The sequence below is a fragment of the Sorex fumeus genome, unplaced genomic scaffold, assembly GCF_029834395.1.
Source record: "Sorex fumeus unplaced genomic scaffold, SorFum_2.1 ptg000009l, whole genome shotgun sequence".
In the NCBI taxonomy this organism is placed as follows: Eukaryota; Metazoa; Chordata; class Mammalia; order Eulipotyphla; family Soricidae; genus Sorex; species Sorex fumeus.
In genome coordinates, this window is record NW_026606066.1 from 4,290,469 (window position 1) to 4,315,000 (window position 24,532).

The 24,532-nt window shown below is 40.2% G+C and overlaps 1 protein-coding gene across 1 annotated transcript in view; it reads left to right on the forward strand.

The window, feature by feature from the left end:
* The window catches only part of CNTNAP5 (contactin associated protein family member 5), a 973,836-nt gene that overhangs the window by 806,786 nt on the left and 142,518 nt on the right, over positions 1–24,532 (forward strand). Inside the window, exon 17 of the mRNA XM_056110141.1 lies at positions 645–863. Coding sequence (XP_055966116.1) covers positions 645–863 — 219 coding nt within the window. The remainder of the gene's footprint in view (positions 1–644; positions 864–24,532) is intronic.

Below are 24,532 nucleotides of genomic sequence, written 5' to 3' on the forward strand. Positions count from 1 at the left end.
CACCGGGCAGAAATTGTTTTCTTCCCAACTCAAATTAAAATTTACTTCTCCACAAGTAGATTTAAAACATGCTAATGTGCCAATGAATAAATGCCAGAATATACTCACTACATATAACTCAGTATGTAGTTCTAATAACATGATCTCTATGGTGGTGGATAAGGTGATGTATATATGTATGAATACACACATATAAGTATGTTTATTTATATGATATATATATATTTGGAGGAAAATTTATTTAGACTATGCTTGGATCTTCTACATTCAAGACTACAACAGGCTAGTTTGCTAATCCAATGTCTAACAATATCTGTGGAGTCATTAAATTGGTTGAACTTTGGTATCACAGTAGACCCATGATGGAGAAGTTGTCACAGATAGATATATAGGTAGATAGATGCATCTCACTTATTCTAATTTTATTTGTAGGATTCTTATAATGAGAAAAAAACTGTAAAAAATATGTTTTGTATATATCATTAATAATGGAAATTTTAATATTGCAGGGATTTCAACTGAAAATCTCTATACCTATCTTATAATCATTTGTATGCAATTAAGTAATTAATTCAGGACATGCTTCAGCCCTAAATGTGCTCTCAACCATCTCTTAGACCTTCCATTCTCCACTTTTGTTTCAGCTCCTGCAGAGGTCACTTTTGCCATTGATGTTGGGAATGGTCCCATAGAGCTCATAGTCCAATCTCCTACTCCTCTCAATGATAACCAATGGCATTATGTTCGAGCTGAGAGGAATCTGAAAGAGGCCTCACTCCAGGTGGACAGCCTACCGAAGATGACCAAAGAGACTTCAGAAGAAGGATATTTCCAACTGCAACTGAATAGCCCATTGTTTGTAGGTAGGAAACACCTTCAAGCACATTTTATATCTGAAGAGACCCGAGGAAAATCGCTATAATATTTTAGACCTAGGAATTGATTCAAATATCTCATAAAGAATTTATACTCGTAAATGGAATTTTAAGAAGTCTTATTTTCTAGCTTTAATAACTGTGGCAGTAAAATATGATACCACCTCTGAATAGATTCTGTCTTTGTCTCGGACTTTTTGAATCTGTTCTCCTTTTAGATGTTATTTTTAGATCCCTCTTATTTTTACCTTTATAAGAAGAATCTAAACATCTTCTATTCCTGCTATTTGTCTTACTAGTCATAGTCAATGGACCATACTTCACCTTCTCCAATGACATCTAATGCTTTATAATTGCTGATAAAAATATCATGAAATATGTTGCCATATCTCAAAGGAATTTCAGTTTTCAGTAATATGATGGGAAAATAATTGTTGGTTGCTTGTTTTCTTGGGTAGGAGTTTCAGTGTTTCTTCCTGTATTCATATAACTTACATGGCTGACTTATACTTATCAAAAAAAAAAGCTATTCTTGGGGCTGGAGCAATAGCACAGCAGGTAGGGCATTTGCCTTGCACGCAGCTGACCTAGGTTCGATTCCCAGCATCCCATATGGCCCCCCGAGCACCGCCAGGGGTATTTCCTGAGTACATGAACCAGGAGCCAGGAGTAACTACTGTGCATCACCAGGTGTGACCCAAAAAGGTAAAAAAAAAAAAGCTATTCTAGTGGTCACTTCCTTCCTGAAAGTTGGAATAAGAGAACTTGTTTATACAAACTGATTTCCATTGCTGAAATTGGTAATTGAAAATTCTTAGAAATAATTCATCCATTCTTTAGTTTTGTTTAAAAGAGCATTTAGGGGGTATTGTGCCGCCAGCAGGTCAATCTGTGCCTGTGAGGCAATTATATCAGCAGCCTGATGGTGCCTTCAGACTTCCAGATACCCCAAAATTGCTGCTGTGTCTTTGGCCAGACCCCAAAATCTTGGGGCAAAGTTTACCAAGAAAGTAAAAAGCCAAAAGTTAGGTATGTGGGAGATGCACCAACAAACCACCTCCGTCTCAGCTATATAATTGAAGGCATGGCCTCTCTGGTATCTGATTGAACTGCTTAATGGCCATGATCTCAGAGACTCAGAAACAAATCTCAAAACCCAGTGGCTTTTGGCAGAAATGCGTCTGGTCCCTGCAGTAGGTTACTGGTGCTGGGCCAACCCAGGTGGTAATAGGTTTTGTGAATTGGCCTGTTCCCCCCGGCAGCCCAGTGGCTGAAATCCTTCAGTGGCCACTGGACAGTCAGGTTTGGACCCCCAGTGATGAAACATGCAGGGCCTCATGGGATGGGGGTGGAGCCAGTCCTGTCCTCCCCACCCCAATGAGACCCCAAGTCATCGCCTACCAACAGCCTCTCTGTCTCCTGATCAAGCTGCTTAACGGCCATGATACCAGAGACTCAGAAACAAATCTCAAAACCTAGTAGATTTTGGCAGAAATGCGTCCGGACCCCACAGTATGTTTCTGTTGCCGGGCCACCCCAGGGAGGAAAGGGTATTGTCAGTCCCCCTGCTCCCTCTTGGTGGCTCAGTGGCCGTCATCCTCCAGAGGCCACTGGACAGTCAGGCTTGGGCCTGCAGTGACGAAACCTGTTGGGCCTCACGGGATGGGGGTGGGGGTGGGGGGGATCCGGGCCTGTCCTCCCCACCACAACAAGACCCCAAATCATCGCCCATGAACGGCCTCTCTGGCTCCTGATCAAGCTGCTTAACGGTCATGATCCCAGAGACTCAGAAACAAATCTCGAAACCCAGCGGCTTTTGGCAGAAATGCGTCTGGTCCCTGCAGTAGGTTACCAGTGCTGGGCCAACCCATGTGGGAATAGGGTGTTGTCCCTCTGCCTGCTCCCCCTTGGTGGCTTGGTGGCCGTCATCCTCCAGAGGCCATTGGACAGTCAGGTCTGAGCCCACAGTGAAGAAACTTATTGGGCCTCACAGGATGAGGGTGGAGCTGGTCCTGGTCTCCCCATCCCAATGAGACCCCAACTCATTGCCCACGAACGGCCTCTCTGGCTTCTGATCAAACTGCTCAACGACTATGATCCCAGAGACTCAGGAACAAATCTCAAAACCCAGTGGCTTTTGGTAGAAATCCTTCCAGATTTAAGTGTTAAAATTTTGGAATTTCAAAATCACATGGCCCTACTGCAGCCACGCAACATCATATGTTATTCATAACTAGCAATAGAACACAAATTGTCTACTGTTGCCTTTTCAGCAGATCTGAGTGTTGGGGTAAAATCTCAAATAATGGTGGATCTGGTGTCGAAATATTGAATGTGATGAAAGTAGAGAGAGAGTAATGTGGAAATCATCTGCCCCACAGGTAGAGGGAGGGTGTGCGATGGGGGTATACTGGGGTTTTTGGTGGTGGAGAATGGGCACTGGTGAAGGCATGTCTGTTTCATTGTATGACCGAGACTTATACCCGAAAGCTTTGTAACTGCTCTCACGGTGATTCAATAAATAAAATTATAAAAAGTGAAAAAAAAGTAAGGTGGAGTTCATGCACAATTCAATCAGCTAATCAGTGGCTGAATAAATAACAGTACTCCTACATAAAATAAAATAAAATAGCATTTAAAAGAGCATCATTTCATTACTGAATGAGTTGCTTTGTATGTATTTTTCCATATCTTAAAATATAGCTATTATTAAATTCTTTGCTCTCATGAGTTATGAGCAATCCCTAATAATACTTTGCATTAAAAAGTTTAATTCACAGCAGTGTAAATACAAAATCAGGGGCTTTGAGAATATTTTGGTTCTAGCTATAATAGCAGTGAAGTGTGATGCAAAATATAAACATCCATTCTTTTATCAGTATGTTCCATAAATATTCAGTGAGTAAAACTTATCAGGCACCTTTCTGGATGGTAAGTATTGAAAGATGAGTTGCACAGTATCACCACTATTTGTGGAACTGAGTCATATGAGTGAATGTAAGAGATAGGCATAGAGTGAGAAAGAGGGAGAGGACGGAGAGATAGGTAGATAGCTAGATATCATGTATATGAGTATTATAAACAGACACATAATCAGAAACGAGGGCAAGAGAGCTACAGAAAAAAAGATCAAAAGTTCCATTTAGGTAGGAAATACATGCAGCAGCAATTGAAAGGGCTTTTCTGAAAGCACATTTAATGGGAGTTATACAATTTTAAGGTATAATAATAGTTTTTATAATAGACTTATAAATATAATATTATAGCAGGAAATTTATATAAAACCTAAAGTTCAGATGCTTAGGACAGTGATAAGAACAATTTGTCTGTAAAACCAGATATAATTAATCTCCTTTCTTCTGTCTTTCCATCCTGCCTTTCTGCCTTCTTTCTATACCTCTTCCTCTTTTCCCTCTTTTCCTCTCTATGTATATTTAACTCTTACAAAAGAGATCAAATTCTGTTTTTCGTTTGTTTCCTTTCAGTTTTATTTTGTGCAACTTCATTTATTTATTTGGGAGCTCAAAAATAAATACCCGACATTATGCATGGCTTACCCCTGCCTCTGTCCTCATGAGCCACCCCTGGCCATTAACAGGGAAATGTATATGGTGTGGAAGACCATTCAGGGGTCAACCACACGTGATGGAAGCAGTTTAACCTCTGTAGTAGCTCTTGAACCAAGGTTTTGTGCAACTTTTAACTCTGAGCAAAATATCACCAAAAGCACACAGCTAAAAAGGAAAAACTGCAACAACATTTTTCTCATCTTAATGGGAGTCATATTTCTTTCATCTATCATGTTTTACATATCCTGCAGAAGCTAGACATAAGTGATTAAATGAATTTTTATGATTTCAAGGCACTTGCTTAATTAGTAACTCATATAAATGATATGATTTGCTATTAAAATATTTTTCAAATTTATATTGCTGTTTTAATTCTATTTAAACATCATTTTATTTCTTTGAAGAAGTTTGTTAGTCATCAAGATTTAATATATTTTTGGTGAGATCAATCCAAGTAGTTTGCAATTTTCATAAATTATATTTCATGCCAAAGTTTAATTTATATTCAGGCAATATTTATGAGGCTTTCTGGATGAAAGATGTATATAAAGATAGAATTTTTATCCTTTCATGCTAATTCCATGTGGTTATGAAATTATCATATGGCCTGAATCAGTGATCAACCTTGTGGAATTCATAAGAGAGTAAGAGGCATCTGTGTTTCAGGTTTACAACTCTAGATACTTCAATCTGGTCACAAATTCAATGAGTTTTACCAGCTTGTCAGTAGATCTGGAGGAGATATAGCTGTTTAGAGCTGAAATCAAGGTCAACTGAAGCAAGAACACCTGCTTCTGTTATGTTTCTCCAACTGTATTCCATCTCAGATACTACTTTTCTTTATTGAATTTTTTCTAATAAACTTAAAGATGAAAAATTGCTATTGGAGACTATTTTAGTTTCCCTTATTTGAATTTTGTTGCCTTGTATTCAGTGATATAACCATTTAAAAATATCAGGTGGCACAAAAGTTCAAGTGCCAATATTTCTGTTTTGTACTTATCTATAGCAGATAAATCATTTTCTTTCCTTGAATTCACACATTTAAAAATATTTGGTGTTCATATGTATTAGAAGGAAAAAAATTAATTGGTGTACACTTACTTATGGGAAACATAGAATATGCCTGTACTTAAATATTGTATTTTATATGTCTGTATAAGTTCCCAAAGCTATGGAAGTTAGTTCAGACATTGTTTGGTATTGTAATTACTGGCAAAATTATGTGTTCCTGAGATCTTCCTGAGTGCTCAAGGTTTGAATTTTATGGAATTATAAAATTCTTAACATTGTCCTTGTCCTTGCAGCCACATGAAGTATTGATGCAAGAGTTAATGATGACTAGGTTCCTGGTATCAGTATTTTAATTCTTGGCTTTTATCACCATGATACTCATGGATATTATGCTCAACACACTGTTTCACAGGCCATATTTATTTAGAGAAAAATAATGGGAGAGGCATATTTTCTTCACCAAGTAGGAAAAAGTTCTTGCAGCTTCTGAAGTATATGCTACAAATATTTAATTGTCTAATATTTAAAATGTGTGTAATAGCTACATTGCTATTCCAGAATGAGGAGGAGTTTGGAGAAAACAAAAAATTGCACCCATTCCTCATGCTGTATAAAGAGACTTAGATATGGGAACTGAGAGATGATGGAGGGTTTGACCCTGGCTCTAACCCTCACACTGAATATCATTGGGAGCATTGTCAGGAGTGATCCCTGACACAGAGTCAAGAGTAAGTTGTTTTTTTTTTAGTTTTTATCTACCACATTCTTTTACTTATTTATTTTTCTTTTGGGGTCACACCTGGCGATGCACAGGAGTTACTCCTGGCTCTACAATCAGGAAATACTCCTGGCAGTGCTCAGGGGACCATATGGGATGCTGGGAATCAAACCTAGGTCGGCCGCGTGCAAGGCAGACGCCCTCCCTGCTGTGCTATTGCTCCAGCCCCAAGAGTAAGTCTTGAGCATAGGAGATGTGGCCCAACACGACCTCCCACCCTATGACCTCCATCTACCGCTCCAAAAGAAATAGATATTTATGGAGTTATGTATCCAGTACAGGTGTCAACACACTGTGGGGCCTTGAAAGAAACACCACCAAATGAAGGAATCTCATGTTCTTTATATGCACAACGAAATTCAAGACTGGAAATGGTCTTTGACAACAAAAAATATCTGTTTTCTCCATGGATATATTAGAAATGACAGTAATCCTTATTTTATGCCCATGTGTATGTAAGAGCCAAAAAATGTCTAATTCTCCTTCTATCTGACATGACATTTTTTCCTAATGTGCTATATTTATAGTGTGGGCATTTTTGTAAAGATGTGGACCAGCAAATCTCATTTTTGGTGATTTGTTTTCCTTCCTACTTTTCTCCCTTCCCCCAACTGTCACTTTATCTGTGTCAAAGTAAGTGTAAGTTACTCCCAACTTGCAGTTCCTTGGGGGAAATACCGCACTGACATGAAAAATTATAAAGACTGAAGAGATCCACAAAAATGTTGTTCCTACTACCCTCACATTGGGAAGGAATTATTATTCCTATTATCAGGTAAAGAATGTCAAGCTTAGTGAGGCCAGTGTGAAGCCAAGCATGGAAAAATATTAAATATATCTCTGGTACTTCATCAAGTCCTATTCTTGAGGTCAAATGTGACACACAGAGTAGCTGTCATATTGTCCCTATAGAATAGTCATTTAGATTTATCTTTATATGTGCCATGTGAGAAAGGCTTTCCTTATGCAGAATGGTAGAACATCCTACTTGAAAGATAGCCTGTGAATCTAAGTAGAACTGTTGCACTATAGCACTGCCCCCCCACCATTGCTCATCGATTTGCTCGAGCAGGCACCAGTAATGTCTCCATTGTGAGACTTGTGTTACTGTTTTTGGCACATCCAATACGCCATAGGGAGCTTGCCAGGAGATGCCATGCGGGCTGGATACTCTCAGTAACTTGCCGGCTCTCTGAGAGGAATGGAGGCATCTAACCCGGGTCGGCCACGTGCAAGGCAAAAGCCCTACCTGTTGTGTTATCGTTCCAGCCCCATGTCTCTAAGTAAATGAGAATATTCTGTGTCTTTTACCATTACTAAAGAATTGAAAAATCACATTTTTTAATTTTGGGAATTAAATTAAACCTTCTAATAGAGCTCAGGGCTATTTATTGGCTGTGGGCTCACAGTGACTCAAGGCAATGCTCAGAGAACCATGCAAAGTGCTGGTGATCAAATTTGAGCCGGTCTCCTGCAAGGCAAGTGACTTACTTCCTGCAATATTTCTCTGGCTCCAAATTTTATTTTATTATTTTGATTGAGGTAATATGGACCCACAAGAGTACAATGCTATGTGCTTTAGGTGTACAATGTTTTCAAAAGTTGTCCATCAGATTATTTGTCTCTGTCTCTCTCTGTCTGTTTCTCTGTCTGTCTCTGTCTCTCTCTCTCTTTCTTGATCTCTCTTTCCACACTCTATCCAAAAATGTCTTTAGAATCTTTTCTATCCATTTCTCATACTTTGATATCTTTTCTGCATCAAGTCTAAATGCTTGATTTTATTAGACATTGTTTCTTGATGTAACACTTAGAGTGAGCTTATATGGTATTTTTCTTTCTCCTCTGACTTGTATTACTTAACATGACTCCATCTTTTCCCATCCATGTTTTAGCAAAGGTTAAATTTATTTTTTTATTTTTCACTTATTTTTACTCATATATATTACTTGTAATGTATATATATATATATACATACATGTATGTATATATATATATACACACACACACAGATTTCTTTATACAGTCATCTGTTATTGAACATTTGATTCCATTCATGACTATTCATATTGTTATGCTATTAGATTAGATACAGAGGAATGGAATTACTGGATTATATAATTCTACTTTTATTTTTCTTTCAGAAATTGTATAGTTTTCCAGAAAGTCTAAGCCAGTTTCATTTCCATATATAGTAGACGAAACTTAATTTTATCTTCAAACACTTACCTTTTTTGAAATAATCCATTCTTATTGTTTGAGATAATATCTCATTGCAGATTTGAGTCTCATCTCCCCAATAAATAATGACACTAGGTAAGGTAAAGGTAAAGGCCCTCCGGTTCTTCGTCGATTTGCTCGAGCGGGCCCAGTAACATCTCCATCGGAGACTTTGTTGTTACTGTGTTTAGCATATCGAATACGTCACGGGGAGCTTGCCAGACTCTGGCGTGCGGGCGAGATACTCTCGGCAGCTTGCCGGGCTCTCCGAGAGGGGCGGAGGAATTGAACTCGGGTCGGCCATGTTGGCTGCGTGCAAGGCAAACGCCCTACCGCTGTGCTATCGCTCCAGCCCAAATAATGACACTAGCATTTCTTTTTTTCATGTGTCCGTTGACCATCTTATATCCAAATCTCCTTCCCAATTATTGATGGGATCGTTTATTATTTTGTGGTTGTGTTCTGTGTATGCTTTATACCTTGACAATTAATCTTGTCAGATGTTTGATGTGCAAATGTTTTCTCCCATCCAGTGATCTGTCTTTGTTTTAGTAATAATTAATTTCACATTACGGTAGGTTTTTATTTGATGTATTATCATTTGCTTATTTTTGTTTTCATTTTCCTTGCCATTAGTGTTTAATCACTAAAGAAAAAAATGAAAGTAAATATCATGGAGTATCTTTCGCTGTGCTTACTTATATCTTAGCAAAAAAAAAACTCAGTTGTTAAGCCATTTTGAATTATCTTTTGTGAATGCTATGTTTGTGACACAGTGTTATTTTTCTGCCTTTAACTATTAAGTTTATTCAATACCACTTGTTAAGGACTTTTTTCCCACTTTCATTTCTTAGTACCTTAGTTATAAATTATTTTCTCTGTAACTTGGGTTTGTTTCCTAGTTCTCAATTATGTTGCTTTTATTCTTTTTTTTTTTTTCTTTTTTTTTTCCCCTTTATTTTATTTTATTTTTTTTAAAGTTGTAGATTTACAATTTTTTGTGCTTTGGTTTCAATTATACAATGATCAGATACCCATCCCTCCACCAGTGCCCATTTTCCACCACCATGGATAATATCCCTCCCACCCCCATCCCCCCATCCCCCCGTCTCTGTGGCAGGGCAATCCCCTGTGTTCTCTCTCTCCTTTTGGGTGTTGTGGTCTGCAAAAGAGGCATTGAGTGGCAAACATGTTCAGTCCATAGTCTACTTTCGACATGCATCTCCCCTCCTGGGAGGATCCTCCAAACATCCTTTATTTGGTGCTCCCTTCTCTATCTGAATAGCCCTTTCCTCTAGGATACCCGGCTGGCCTCTAAGTTATGGAGTAATCCTCCTGGTGCTGATCTCAGCTATTCTTGGGTATTAATCTCATACTTTGTTACTTTATATCCCCCAGATGAATGCAATCTTTCTATGTCTATCCCTCTCTTTCTGACTCATTTCGCTTAGCATGATACTTTCCATATTGTACCACTTGTATGTAAATTTCATGACTTCATCTTTTCTAAGAGCTACATAGTACTCCATTGTGTAGATGTACCAAAGTTTCTTTAACCAGTCATCTGTTCTTGGGCATTCAGGTTTCTTCCAGTTTCTGGCTATTGTAAAGAGTGCTGCAATGAACAAACAAGTGCAGATGTCACTTCGACTATACATTTTTGCCTCTCTGGGATATATTCCCAGGAGTGGTATTGCTGGGTCAAATGGGAGCTCAATTTCTAATTTTTTGAGAATCGTCCATACGGTTTTCCAGAAGGGCTGAACCAGTGGACATTCCCACCAACAGTGAAGGAGTGTCCCTTTCTCGCCACATCCACGCCAGCATCGGTTGCTTTTGTTCTTTTGAATTTGGGCCAGTCTCTGAGGTGTGAGATGGTATCTCATTGTGGTTTTGATCTGCATCTCCCTGATGATTAATGATGTAGAGCATTTTCTCATGTGCTTTTTTGCCATTCGGATTTCTTCTTTGAGAAAGTTTCTGTTCATTTCATTGCCCCATTTTTGGATGGGGTTGGATGTTTTCTTCTTGTGGAGTTTAACCAGTATTTTGTATATCCTGGATATCAACCCCTTGTCAGATGTGTATTCGGTGAATATCCTTTCCCATTCTGTAGACTGTCTTTGTATTTTGGTCACTGTTTCTTTGGAGGTGCAGAAGCTTCTTAGTTTAAGATAGTCCCATTTATCTATCTCTGTTTTCACTTGCTCGGCCAGTGGCGTGGCATCTTTGAAGATACCATTAGCTTCAATGTCATGGAGGGTTTTGCCAACTTTATCTTCAATGTACCTTATGGTTTCTGGTCTGATGTTGAGGTCTTTAATCCATTTTGATCTTACTTTTGTACATGGTGTTAGGCAGAGTTCTGAGCCTATTTTTTTGCATGTAGCCATCCAGTGATGCCAACACAATTTATTAAAGAGGCTTTCCTTACTCCACTTCACATTACTTGCACCTTTATCAAAGATTAGATGAGCATATGATTGAGGAGAGATGTCAGTGTATTCAACCCTGTTCCATTGGTCTGCAGTTCTGCCTTTGTTCCAGTACCATGCTGTTTTAATTATTACTGCTTTGTAGTACAGTTTGAAGTTCGGGAGGTTGATTCCTCCCATTTCCTTTTTCCCAAGAATTGCTTTAGCTATTCGTGGGGGCTTATTGTTCCATATAAATTTCAAGAGTGTTTGCTCCATTTCTTTGAAGAATGTCATGGGTATCCTTATAGGGATTGCATTGAATTTATACAATGCTTTCGGTAGTATTGCCATTTTGACAATGTTAAGTCTCCCGACCCATGAGCAGGGGATATCTTTCCATTTCCTCATGTCCTCTTTTATTTCCTGAAGTAGCGTTTTGTAGTTTTCTTTGTACAGGTCCTTTACTTCCTTAGTTAAGCTGATTCCTAGGTACTTGATTTTCTGGGGCACAATTGTGAATGGGATTGTTTTTTTCATGTTGCTTTCTTCTCTCTCACTGTTTGCGTATAGGAAAGCCATGGACTTTTGGGTATTGATTTTATAACCTGCAACTTTACTATACGAGCCTATTGTTTCTAAGAGTTTTTTGGTGGAAGTTATTGGGTTCTCTAAGTAGAGTATCATATCATCTGCGAATAGTGAGAGCTTGATTTCTTCCTTTCCTACCTGAATGCCCTTAATATCTTTTTCCTGCCTAATCGCTATTGCAAGTACTTCCAGTACTATATTGAACAGCAGTGGAGAGAGTGGGCATCCCTGTCTCGTCCCTGATCTTAGAGGGAAGGCTCTCAGTTTTTCCCCATTGAGGATGATGCTTGCTGTAGGCTTGTGGTAGATGGCTTTAATTATGTTGAGGAAGGTCCCCTCTATACCCATTTTGGCTAGGGTTTTCATCATAAAGGGGTGCTGGATCTTATCAAATGCTTTCTCTGCATCTATTGATATGATCATATGCTTTTTATCTTTTCTTTTGTTGATATGGTGGATTATGTTGATTGATTTCCGAATGTTGAACCATCCTTGCATCCCTGGGATGAATCCTACTTGGTCATGGTGTATGATCTTTTTGATGAGTAGTTGGATTCTATTTGCTAGTAGTTTGTTGAGGATCTTTGCATCTGTGTTCATCAGGGATATCGGCCTGTAATTCTCTTTCTTTGTGGTATCTCTGTCTGCTTTTGGTATCAGTGTGATATTTGCTTCGTAGAAACTGTTTGGAAGTGTTTTTGATATTTCAATTTCGTGGAAAAGCTTAAAGAGTATTGGGAGTAAGTCCTCTTTAAAGATTTGGAAGAATTCACTAGTGAATCCATCCGGGCCAGGACTTTTGTGCTTGGGGAGACTTTTTATTACCATTTCAATTTCCTTGATGGTGATAGGTCTGTTCAGGTATTCCAGGTCTTCTTGGTTCAGCCTTGGGAGTCTGTAGGAGTCTAGGAATTTATCCATTTCCTCGAGGTTTTGATGTTCCGTGGCATAAAGCTTCTCAAAGTACTCCCTGAGGATCCTCTGAATTTCTGTGGTTTCTGTTGTAATGACCCCCTTTTCATTTCTGATTCGGTTTATTAGGGTTTTCTCTCTCCCTTTCTTTGTGAGTTTTGCTAGAGGCTTATCGATCTTGTTAATTTTCTCAAAGAACCAGCTCTTGGTTTCATTGATCTTTCGGATTGTTTTTTGGGTTTCCATCTCGTTAATCTCTGCTCTGAGTTTTATTATTTCCTTTCTCCTGTTCGGGTTGTGCTCCTTTTTTTGGTCCTTCTCCAAGCTCTTAAGCTGTGAGGTTAGGTTACTTATGTGTGCTCGCTCCTCCTTCCTGAGGAATGCTTGTAGAGCTATAAACTTTCCTCTTAACACAGCCTTTGCTGTGTCCCATAAGTTTTGGTAACTCGTGTTCTCATTTTCATTCGTTTCTAGGAATCTTTTGATTTCCTCTTTGATTTCCTGTCTAATCCACCCGTTGTTCAATAGTGCACTGTTTAATTTCCAGGTGTTTGATTTAGTTTTCTGTTTTTGTGTGTGATTTACTTCTAATTTCAGCGCATTATGGTCTGAGAAGATTGTTGATACAATCTCTACCTTCTTAATTTTATGGAGGCATGTTTTGTGGCTCAGCATGTGGTCTATCTTGGAGAATGTTCCATGTACACTTGAGAAGAATGTGTATTCAGCTTTTTGTGGATGAAGTGTCCTGTATATATCTACTAAGTCCCTTTCTTCCATTGTTTCCCTCAAATGAAGTATGTCCTTGCTAAGCTTGAGTCTGGTTGATCTATCAAGAGGTGACAAAGCAGTGTTGAAGTCTCCCACAGTATTGTGTTGCTATTGATGTCTTTTTCCAAATCTATGAGTAGTTGTTTTAAGTACTTTGCTGGTCTCTCATTAGGTGCATATACATTTATTATTGTAAGTTCTTCCTGTTGTACAGATCCTCTGATCAATAAGTAATGGCCTTCACTGTCTCTTATGACCTTCCTCACTCTGAAATCAATGTGGTCTGATATAAGGATGGCTACCCCAGCTTTTTTATGGGAGCTGTTTGCCTGTAGGATTGTTTTCCAGCCTTTGACTCTGAGTCTGTGTTTGCTTTGACTATTGAGATGCGTTTCTTGCAGGCAGCAGAATGTTGGGTTCAATTTTCTAATCCATCCTGCCACTCTATGTCTTTTAATTGGTGCGTTTAGCCCATTGACATTGAGAGAGATTATTGTTATGGGATTTTGTCCCATTGTTCTGTTAAAATTGGGTGTATTTGAGGGGCCTTTCTTGCCTTAAAGTAGCCCATTTAGTTGTTCTTGTAACCATGGTTTTGAGTCTATGAAGTTCCTGAGCTGTTGTTTGTCTGTGAAACTGTGTGTTGTTCCTTCTATTATGAATGAGAGTCTTGCTGGGAAAAGTATTTTGGGGGAGGCATTTATTTCATTGAGTTTTTTTACTATGTCCCACCACTGTTTTCGGGCCATGAGGGTTTCATCAGAAAAATCAGCTGTGAATTTTAAGGATGCTCCTTTGTAAGAGATTTCTTTCTTCGATCTTGCTGCTTTCAGAATTTTGTCTCTGTCTAAGGTTTTGGTCATTTTGATCAGAATGTGTCTTGGGGTATTTTTATTTGGATTTCTTCTAGCTGGTACCCTTCGGGCCTCCTGAATGTGGTCACAAGTTTTCTTCAGCTCTGGAAATGTTGTAGCAATGATGTCTTTGACAGTTTCTTCTTCATCGAGGTTTTCTTCCTGTCCCTCTGGGACTCCAATAATTCTTATGTTACCCCTCTTGGCTTCATCACGATCTTCTCTTGCCATCTGTTCCCGAATTGTGAGTCTCTTTTCCATTTTCTGCTCTTTTCGGGAGAGTCTCTGAACTTCATCTTCGAGCTCACTGATTCTGTTCTCAGCCGCTGTTACTCTGCTGCTGAGGCCTTCCACTGAGCTTTTCAATTCGCCTACGAGATTTTTCAGGTCTGACATTTCTGATTGCATTTTCCTCATTTCTGCCTTTAGATCCTCTTGTCTTCTATTGGCATTGCTTTCCATTGTTTCTTTTAATTCCCTAAGCATCCTAAGTAGCTCCCTTCTGAATTCCTTGTCAGAGAGGTTGTCTAACACTACAGTACTGTTGGTGTCATCTGGGCTAGACTCTTCAATATGAATGTTTGGTGGGCTTTTGCGTTGCTTTACCATTGTGAGAGGTGTGGTTTAGTCCTTCACGTTCAGTGTTACTATTCTGCTTGATATGCAGTGTGAGTTAAGATAGGCTTATGAGTTATTGGCAACTGTATTTTTAGTGGCTGAGCTAAAATAGAGAAGTTTCCATCTAAGAAGTTAGGTTATGGTTCCTATGGCATATGTAGTGGGAAAATATTTCGCGGCCGTGTTAGCGGCCGCGGCTCCGGAAAGAGTCCCTGGCACTGGGCGAGGAGTTGGGAATGTCTCCTGTTTGGAATTGGAGCCGTTCAGCTTTGTTGCCCAGAGCTGGGCCTCTGTGCCCGTCCCACGCGGCTCAGGGGTTGAAAACCGGCTGTCTCGGGGCTGTTTCTAGCTGCGCGTGCCCGGAGAGGAACCCAGGCCCTTGGGGGCGGGCTGTACCTGTTGGAATTGGAGCCGTTCAGCTTTGTTGCCCAGAGCTGGGCCTCTGTGCCCGTCCCACGCGGCTCAGGGGTTGAAAACCGGCTGTCTCGGGGCTGTTTCTAGCTGCGCGTGCCAGGAGAGGAACCCAGGCCCTTGGGGGCGGGCTGTACCTGTTGGAATTGGAGCCGTTCAGCTTTGTTGCCCAGAGCTGGGCCTCTGTGCCCGTCCCACGCGGATCAGGGGTTGAAAACCGGCTGTCTTGGGGCTGTTTCTAGCTGCGCGTGCCCAGAGAGGAACCCAGGCCCTTGGGGGCGGGCTGTACCTGTTGGAATTGGAGCCGTTCAGCTTTGTTGCCCAGAGCTGGGCCTCTGTGCCCGTCCCACGCGGATCAGGGGTTGAAAACCGGCTGTCTCGGGGCTGTTTCTAGCTGCGCGCGCCCAGAGAGGAACCCAGGCCCTTGGGGGCGGGCTGTACCTGTTGGAATTGGAGCCGTTCAGCTTTGTTGCCCAGAGCTGGGCCTCTGTGCCCGTCCCACGCGGCTCAGGGGTTGAATACCGGCTGTCTCGGGGCTGTATCTAGCTGCGCGTGCCCGGAGAGGAACCCAGGCCCTTGGGGGCGGGCTGTACCTGTTGGAATTGGAGCCGTTCAGCTTTGTTGCCCAGAGCTGGGCCTCTGTGCCCGTCCCACGCGGCTCAGGGGTTGAAAACCGGCTGTCTCGGGGCTGTTTCTAGCTGCGCGTGCCCGGAGAGGAACCCAGGCCCTTGGGGGCGGGCTGTACCTGTTGGAATTGGAGCCGTTCAGCTTTGTTGCCCAGAGCTGGGCCTCTGTGCCCATCCCACGCGGATCAGGGGTTGAAAACCGGCTGTCTCGGGGCTGTTTCTAGCTGCGCGTGCCCAGAGAGGAACCCAGGCCCTTGGGGGCGGGCTGTACCTGTTGGAATTGGAGCCGTTCAGCTTTGTTGCCCAGAGCTGGGCCTCTGTGCCCGTCCCACGCGGATCAGGGGTTGAAAACCGGCTGTCTCGGGGCTGTTTCTAGCTGCGCGTGACCGGAGAGGAACCCAGGCCCTTGGGGGCGGGCTGTACCTGTTGGAATTGGAGCCGTTCAGCTTTGTTGCCCAGAGCTGGGCCTCTGTGCCCGTCCCACGCGGATCAGGGGTTATAAACCGGCTGTCTCGGGGCTGTTTCTAGCTGCGCGTGCCCAGAGAGGAACCCAGGCCCTTGGGGGCGGGCTGTACCTGTTGGAATTGGAGCCGTTCAGCTTTGTTGCCCAGAGCTGGGCCTCTGTGCCCGTCCCACGCGGCTCAGGGGTTGAAAACCGGCTGTCTCGGGGCTGTTTCTAGCTGCGCGTGCCCGGAGAGGAACCCAGGCCCTTGGGGGCGGGCTGTACCTGTTGGAATTGGAGCCGTTCAGCTTTGTTGCCCAGAGCTGGGCCTCTGTGCCCGTCCCACGCGGCTCAGGGGTTGAAAACCGGCTGTCTCGGGGCTGTTTCTAGCTGCGCGTGCCCGGAGAGGAACCCAGGCCCTTGGGGGCGGGCTGTACCTGTTGGAATTGGAGCCGTTCAGCTTTGTTGCCCAGAGCTGGGCCTCTGTGCCCGTCCCACGCGGATCAGGGGTTGAAAACTGGCTGTCTCGGGGCTGTTTCTAGCTGCGCGTGCCCAGAGAGGAACCCAGGCCCTTGGGGGCGGGCTGTACCTGTTGGAATTGGAGCCGTTCAGCTTTGTTGCCCAGAGCTGGGCCTCTGTGCCCGTCCCACGCGGCTCAGGGGTTGAAAACCGGCTGTCTCGGGGCTGTTTCTAGCTGCGCGTGCCCGGAGAGGAACCCAGGCCCTTGGGGGCGGGCTGTACCTGTTGGAATTGGAGCCGTTCAGCTTTGTTGCCCAGAGCTGGGCCTCTGTGCCCGTCCCACGCGGCTCAGGGGTTGAAAACCGGCTGTCTCGGGGCTGTTTCTAGCTGCGCGTGCCCGGAGAGGAACCCAGGCCCTTGGGGGCGGGCTGTACCTGTTGGAATTGGAGCCGTTCAGCTTTGTTGCCCAGAGCTGGGCCTCTGTGCCCGTCCCACGCGGCTCAGGGGTTGAAAACCAGCTGTCTCGGGGCTGTTTCTAGCTGCGCGTGACCGGAGAGGAACCCAGGCCCTTGGGGGCGGGCGCTTTTATTCTTATATAACATTTTTGATTATTGTAGCTTTATAGTATGAAGTTTGGGACCCTGATGTCTCCAAATTTTATATCAGGATGTATTTGGCTACTTAAGAGGCTTTGTGGTTCTATACAAAATTGAATAATATTAATTTTCTCTTATTGAAGAATAACATTGGCATTTTTTGTTGCTTTGGGACACACCCAGTGAAGTTCAAGGCTATCTTCTGGCTTTGGACTAAGAAGTCACTCGTAGTAGTGCTTGGGAAACTGTATGAATTGCAAACCTGGGTCAGTCGCATACAAGGCAAACATCCTATCCACTGTAACATTACTCCAGCCCCTGCATTGGAATTTTGACAAAAAATGCATTGAATTCTTTATAATACTCTATGTAATGTGGAAATTTTAATTCACTTATTCCTTGCAATTAATGAACATGGATTTTTTTCTATTTTTGTCCTTTTTAAAATAATTCATAGTATTTTATGGATGTTACCTCTTAAGTGGGCTGGAGCAATAGCACAGCGGGTAGGGCATTTGTCTTGTACATGGCTGACCTGTTTCGATTCCTCCGTCCCTCTCGAAGAGCCCAGCAAGCTACCAAGAGTATGCCTCCCACACGGCAGAGCCTGGCAAGCTTCTCATGGCATATTCGATATGCCAAAAACAGTAACAAGTCTCACAATGGAGACATTACTGGTGCCCACTCGAGCAAACCAATGAGCAAGGGAGGACAGTGCTACAGTGAAGGGCTACTTCTAAAGTAAACTTAAATTTAAAGTATTTGATTCTTTTTTGGTGCAATTTAAATGCAAATTTTAAAATATGTTTTTCTACTGTTTCATAACTTGATTACAAATATAACATATTTTTATTCATGGTTTTTGTATCCAGTCACTTTTCTGTATTGATTTGCTGTTTCAAAAGATTTTGTATAGCATCTTTCAGGATTTTATGTAAATAATAGGGTTCAGTACAAATTGATGGTGAGGTATTTTTTCCAATTTGAATATTTTATCATTACTTATGATTCGTTTATTTAAAAGTACTTATAGTAGTCAAAACTTTCAACACACTTTTGAATAATAGTGCTGAATGAAGGCATTTGTATTGTGACTAATCTTTTGAGAAAAATTTTCAGTTCTTTATAATTAAAGAACTAAAATATAATTAAATTATGATATTAACTTTAAGATTTTTTGGCTCTTTGGGTAACACCCAGCGATGCTCAGCGGTTTCTCCTGACTCTGCACTCAGAATTACTCCTGGGGGTGCTTGGGGAACCATATAGGATGCTGGGAATTGAACCCGGGTGGGCCACGTGCAAGGCAATGCCCTACTTTCTGTACTATCGCTCCAGCCCCAAATATGATATTAAATTTAAATTATTTATAACCTTTCTTATATTGAGCTTAGTTTCCATATCCATTTTTGCAGAAAAATAATAATAAACAAATATTAAAACTTATCATGCACTTTTTATTAATATATTGGTAAGATCATATTATATTTTTTATTTTATTGATGTGGTTCATTACATTATTTGATTTGGATATATTAAACCATCTTTGCATCTATGGAATAAATTTTCAGTGATCAAGATGTATAGTAGTTGAATGATTTTCTAAATTTTCCTTAGATTTTCTTAAGATAGTTTTCATCTGCAATCATTAGAGATATTGCTCTGTGATTTTATTGTTTTTGGTAATGTCTCTGTCAGCTTTTGATATCAAGGTATTGTCTACCTCCTAGTATGCATTTCAATCATCTTTCAGCTATTTATTATATAATGTTAGTATGCATGAAGGATGTTATCGTTATGTCAGTGATAAAAAGCGAAGGAATAATTGCCTTTTCAACATCATATAAATGCTCTATTATAATGTCTAATGTACCAAAGAAGTTCACTTTTCAAAGCAAAATGTTCGGCACACTTGAATCAATTTCCTTAGTCAAAAAGTTAATATTATTTTTACATTTGCTATGATAATGTGGAAAAATTTCTCATCGTCTCTTTTAAATTTGGTAAAATAGAAGAACACTGTCAGGCATGTCCCACAAACACTTTGATTTATGCAGCATTATAAATTCCTCAAGGAACATATAGCAAACACTCCAAAAATGCCTTTACATTTAAAAGAAGTAATGAAAGATTATTAATGATGAATAGATTGACAAACTGGTTCATCATAAAATTTTCTTCTTCAGTAGCACAAAAATCAGATGCTTTAAGTTTGAAAGTGTTTGGAAAGAACAGTGGAACTGAAGAACTAATTTTTTTTTTTTTTGCTTTTTGGGTCACACCCAGTGATGCACAAGGGTGACTCCTGTCTCATGCACTCAGGAATTACTCTTGACAATATTCGGGGGGACCATATGGAATGCTGGGAATGGAACCCAGGTCAGCCGCATGCAAGGAAAATGCTCTATCCTCTGTGCTATCACTCCATCCCATGAAGTAATAATTTTTATATTCGTATAAGTGAACAATTAAATGATCCTTTCCACAGTGTCTTTTCTCATCTTGATTATATAGTGAAGTAAACGTATTTATTTAGTCAATCCCAAAAGCTTATTTTATTGTTTCCTGATAGCAAAAAGTCTAGAAGTGTTTTTTTTTTAATTTTTTATGGGGACCTTCTACTTTTAGGAAACTCATCTTATCTATCTTAGATTGTTAGCAGGTAATTAAAGTACATGGTACACAAACTCGTGATTGGCTAGCAATTTAGACCACACAAAAGTTCAGTTTTAGAAGAAGTAACTGTGATTCCTTTGGGAATGCCACTGAAATGTGTAACTCATGAGAGTAAGGAAAAAAAACTTTAAAAAGTTAGTCTTTTATGTGAACTTCTTGATAATTATAAAAAAAGAAACAAACCAGATCTTTCTGGAAAATAACATTGTACCCTTTGCCTTTTTATGACAAGTTTGAGGAACAATTTGTATTCTGAAGTGAGAAAGTCATTTGTATAATTTCCCAAAACAAGGAAATTGTGTTAATGTGACCATAGTAGCACTGTCCACTGTAACACTGACCTCCCATTGTTCCTCAATTTGCTTGAGTGGACACCATTAACGTCTCACAACAAATGGTGAGACTTGTTGTTACTGTTTTTGGCATATCAAATACGTCTTGGGGAGCTTGCCAGGCTTTGCCTTGCAGGCAAGATACTCTCGGTAGCTTGCCGGGCTATCCAAGAGGGGCGGAGGAATCAAACCCAGGTCGGCTGCATGCAAGGCAAACATCCTACTCACTGTGCTATCGCTCCAGCCCAGTGTGACCATAGTAAGTAAAAAAAATTAAAATTTAGACAAAAGGAGACTCAAGAAGGCCTATTGATGTTGCCACACTTTATACTACCTCATAATCCCTGACCCTGTCCACTCCACCCACCCTCTACTCACAAATTCGCACACCATACACCCTACCCTGTCCCAAGACTTTCCCAGCAAAGCTCATGACTCATAAAAAGTAACAAAATCCTTGAAGAGAGATACTGCAGAGAAGATATAATTAAAATCTTCTGAAAAATTATTACTGGCAGTTTTTGACACTCTCATTTTGTTACCAAGTTTCTTTTGATTCAGCTGGAAAGGGATTTGACTTCAAAGTTCCTTGAAAAAGGAAAGATAAATTTGCAGAAGAGTTGGAAAAAGGCGCCAAATTTTAATCAAGCTTCCTATTAATGATCTCTGTTTCTGTGAAAAAAGGGGAGGGATCCCTTAAACACTGAGTGTGATATGCAGACAGGCTCATGAACCTGTGACAGACTTTTAGATGGGCTGTGCAGTCCGCCCTTCAATAAACACCGCCTTAGAGCTAGGAGTATTATTGACAGTTTGTCTGATAGTCCCATTAGGGACAATGTGAGTTACAGAGCAAAGTCAGGTACTTTGACTTTGGTAAAATGAATGTGTTTTCTAATTTGGTTTCATGTACAATGCTTGATTGAATTCAGTGGTAAAGTCTTATTGACAGGTGGAAACAGAAGTTGCAGTCTTAATATTTTCTCATGCCTCTGCTTTTTGTGGGGATGTATGATATTACCTGTCATGAGGTTTATTGGATGACCCAAACTGAGGCAAAAGTAGAAATATTTCTTGTGCAGAAAAAACACTCACATACACACAGACACACAAACACACACACACATACATAGCACACTTTAAACACACACAAACACACACACATACACAGCATACATGCACCTGCACATAAAAAAATCATTTTCCTATGTGAAATTGAATCTTTATCCACTTCACAAATTATCCATAAAACAATATGCCCTGTTTTCCAACTTTCTCCTAAACTCTACAAAAATAATAGTGTCTTCTTCCTTTAAAATGGATGGATAAAATAATTTCTGTGTGGCAAATATCACCCTATTACCAAAAGTAAACAGCAACACACAATAAAAGATAATTACAGACCAATTTCCCTGATAAACACAGATGCAAATCTCCTCAAAAAAATTCTGGCAAATAGAATCCAACAACTCATCAAAAAGACCCTACACCATGGCTAAGTATGATTCATCCTTGGGATGCAAGGATGATTTAATAATCAGAAGTCAATCAACATAATATACCATATCAATGAAAGAAAAACTGTAAACCATATGTTTATAGAAATAGATGCAGAAAAACAATTTGACAAGATCTAGCACCCATTCATGATAAAACTTTTCAGCAAAATGAGGGTTAAAGAAACAATCCTCAAAATAGTGAAAGTCAAGTACCAAAAGCCCACAGCAAATATTACTCTCAATGGAGAAAACCGAAAAGCCTTCCTTCTAAGATTAGACACAAGACAAGGGTACACTCTCTCACCACTCCTATTCAATATTGTACTGGAGATACTTACTATAGCAGTGAGGCAAGAAAAAGATTTCATGGGCATCCATATAGAAAAGGAGAAAGCCAGTCTACCACAATTTGCAGATGACATAACATGAAGAAAATCCTAAAGATTATAAAAAAAACTTCTAGAAACAATAGATTTTTAAAGTGCCAGGTTGCAAAAATAAATACCCAAGAGATATTAAAAACACTATAGTGTTCACAATTGTGCCTCAGAAAATCAAGTACCTTGGAATCAGCTTAACTAAGATGTTAAGGACACATACAAAGAAAAATAAAAACCTACAAAACTTGCTTCAAGAAATAAAGGGGGAAAAAAACAAAAAAAGGAAAAAAAGAAATAAAGGACACAAGAAAATGAAAACACATCTCCTATTTATGGATTGGGAGGATTAACATTGTCAAAATGGCAATACCCCCAATATATTATGTAGACTCAATGCAGTTCCTACCAGGATACTCATGACATTTTTCAAAGAAATAGATAAAACACTCCTGATTTTCACATAAAGCAATAAATCCCCATGAGCAGCTAAAGCAAAGAGAAGATTGGAAGAATCAACTTACTCAAGTACAAACTGTATTACAAAGCTGTAATAATTAAAATTGCACGGTACTGGAATAAAGAAAGATTCACAGATCAATAGAATAGAGTTGAATATCCTGATACAGATTCTCAAATATATGATCATTTAGTCTTTGATAAAGGGACAAGAAATATGAAATGGAACAAGGAAAGCATCTTTAGTAAGTGGTGCTGGGAGAACTGGGCCGCTACTTGCAAAAATAAAATGAACTCAGACATTTTTCTAATGACATGCATAAAAGTCAGATCGAAATGGATTAAAGACCTCAACATATTTCCCAACTCCATTATAGCACATGGAGTAATATGTAGGCAAAAACACCCCAAGACATTGAAGCTAGACATCTTCAAGGATGAAACACTGCTGACCAAGCAAATGGAAGCAAAGAAAAACGTATGGAACTGCATTAAACTAAGAAGATTATGCACCTCAAGAGAAATGGTGATCAAGATACAAAGACCGCCCACTAAGTGGGAAAAAATATTTACCCTATACCCATCTAATAAGGGGTTAATATCCAAGATACATAGGACATTGATAGAATTTTAGAAGAAAAAGTCACACAACCCCATAAAAATGGGGGAAGAAATAAACAGAAACACCCTCAAGGAAGAAATTTTAATTGCCAAAAGTGCCATGAAAAAAATGATCCACATAACTAATCATGAGGGAGATGGAAATCAAAAGAACAACGAAATATCATCTCACACCACAGAGATTGACAATATCCAAAAGAACAAGAACACCCAGTACTGGCGGGAGAAAGGGACTCTCATTCACTGTTAGTGGATATATCAACTGGTCCAGCCTTTTTGGAAAACAATATGAACATTCCTCCAAAATTAGAAATTGAACTCCTATCCCCCAGCAATACTACTTCTGAGAATATACCCTAGTGGCCCAAATACAAACAGCAGAAATGTCATCTTCACTTCTGTGCTCATTTCAACATTATTCATAATAGCCAGAATATGGATGTAGCCCAAGTTCTGAAATATAGATGACTCGATATAGAAACTATGGTACATCTACACAATGGAATACTATGCAGCTGTTAAGAAAAATAAAGTTATAAAATTTTCTTTTAAATGAATGAACTTGTAAAGTATCATGCTGAGTAAATTGAGTCAGAAAAATAGGGTCAGATATAGAATGACTGCATTCAGTTATAGTCTACAAAAAATAATATGAGGGACCAGTACGATAATAATAGAAGTGATTATTCTGGAAACATACTAAGTGTTGAAAGTAGGTTAAGGTATATACATGATAACCTTTCAATATCTATATTGAAAGCCATAATACCAAAAGGAAAGACACATACATACACAACACACACACACACACACACATACACGACACAGAGAGAGAAAGAGAGAGAGAGAGAGAGAGAGAGAGAGAGAGAGAGAGAGAGAGAGAAAGGGAGGGAGGGAGGGAGGGAGGGAGGGAGGGAGGGAGGGAGGGAGGGAGGGAGGGAGGGAGGAAGGGAGGGAGGGAGGGAGGGAGAAGGGCCTGCCATAGAGACAGGTGGGATGGGGGGTCTGGGGGCATTGGTGATGGGAAATATGCACTAATAAAGGGACAGTATTGGAACATATGACTAAAACCCAGTCATGGACAACTTTTTTTACTACGTATCTCATTGTGATTCAATTTAAAAAATCAATTAAAAATCAAGTATATAAGTAGATTCTTTACAATTGAGTTTGTACATTTTCATTCATACCCATGTAGTCCAAACCCAGGATGAACCCTCACCCAATCTATGTGACCAACTCCATTATATATATATATATATATATATATGTATATATATAGAGAGAGAGAGAGTGAGAGAGAGAGAGATTTTTGATACTGCTGGTAATAGGTAATTCCTGTTCAAGAATAGTCCCCACTCCTCCTCTGAACATACTCATCTCACTCGGTTATAGTGATCTAATTTCTGCCTTACTACTCT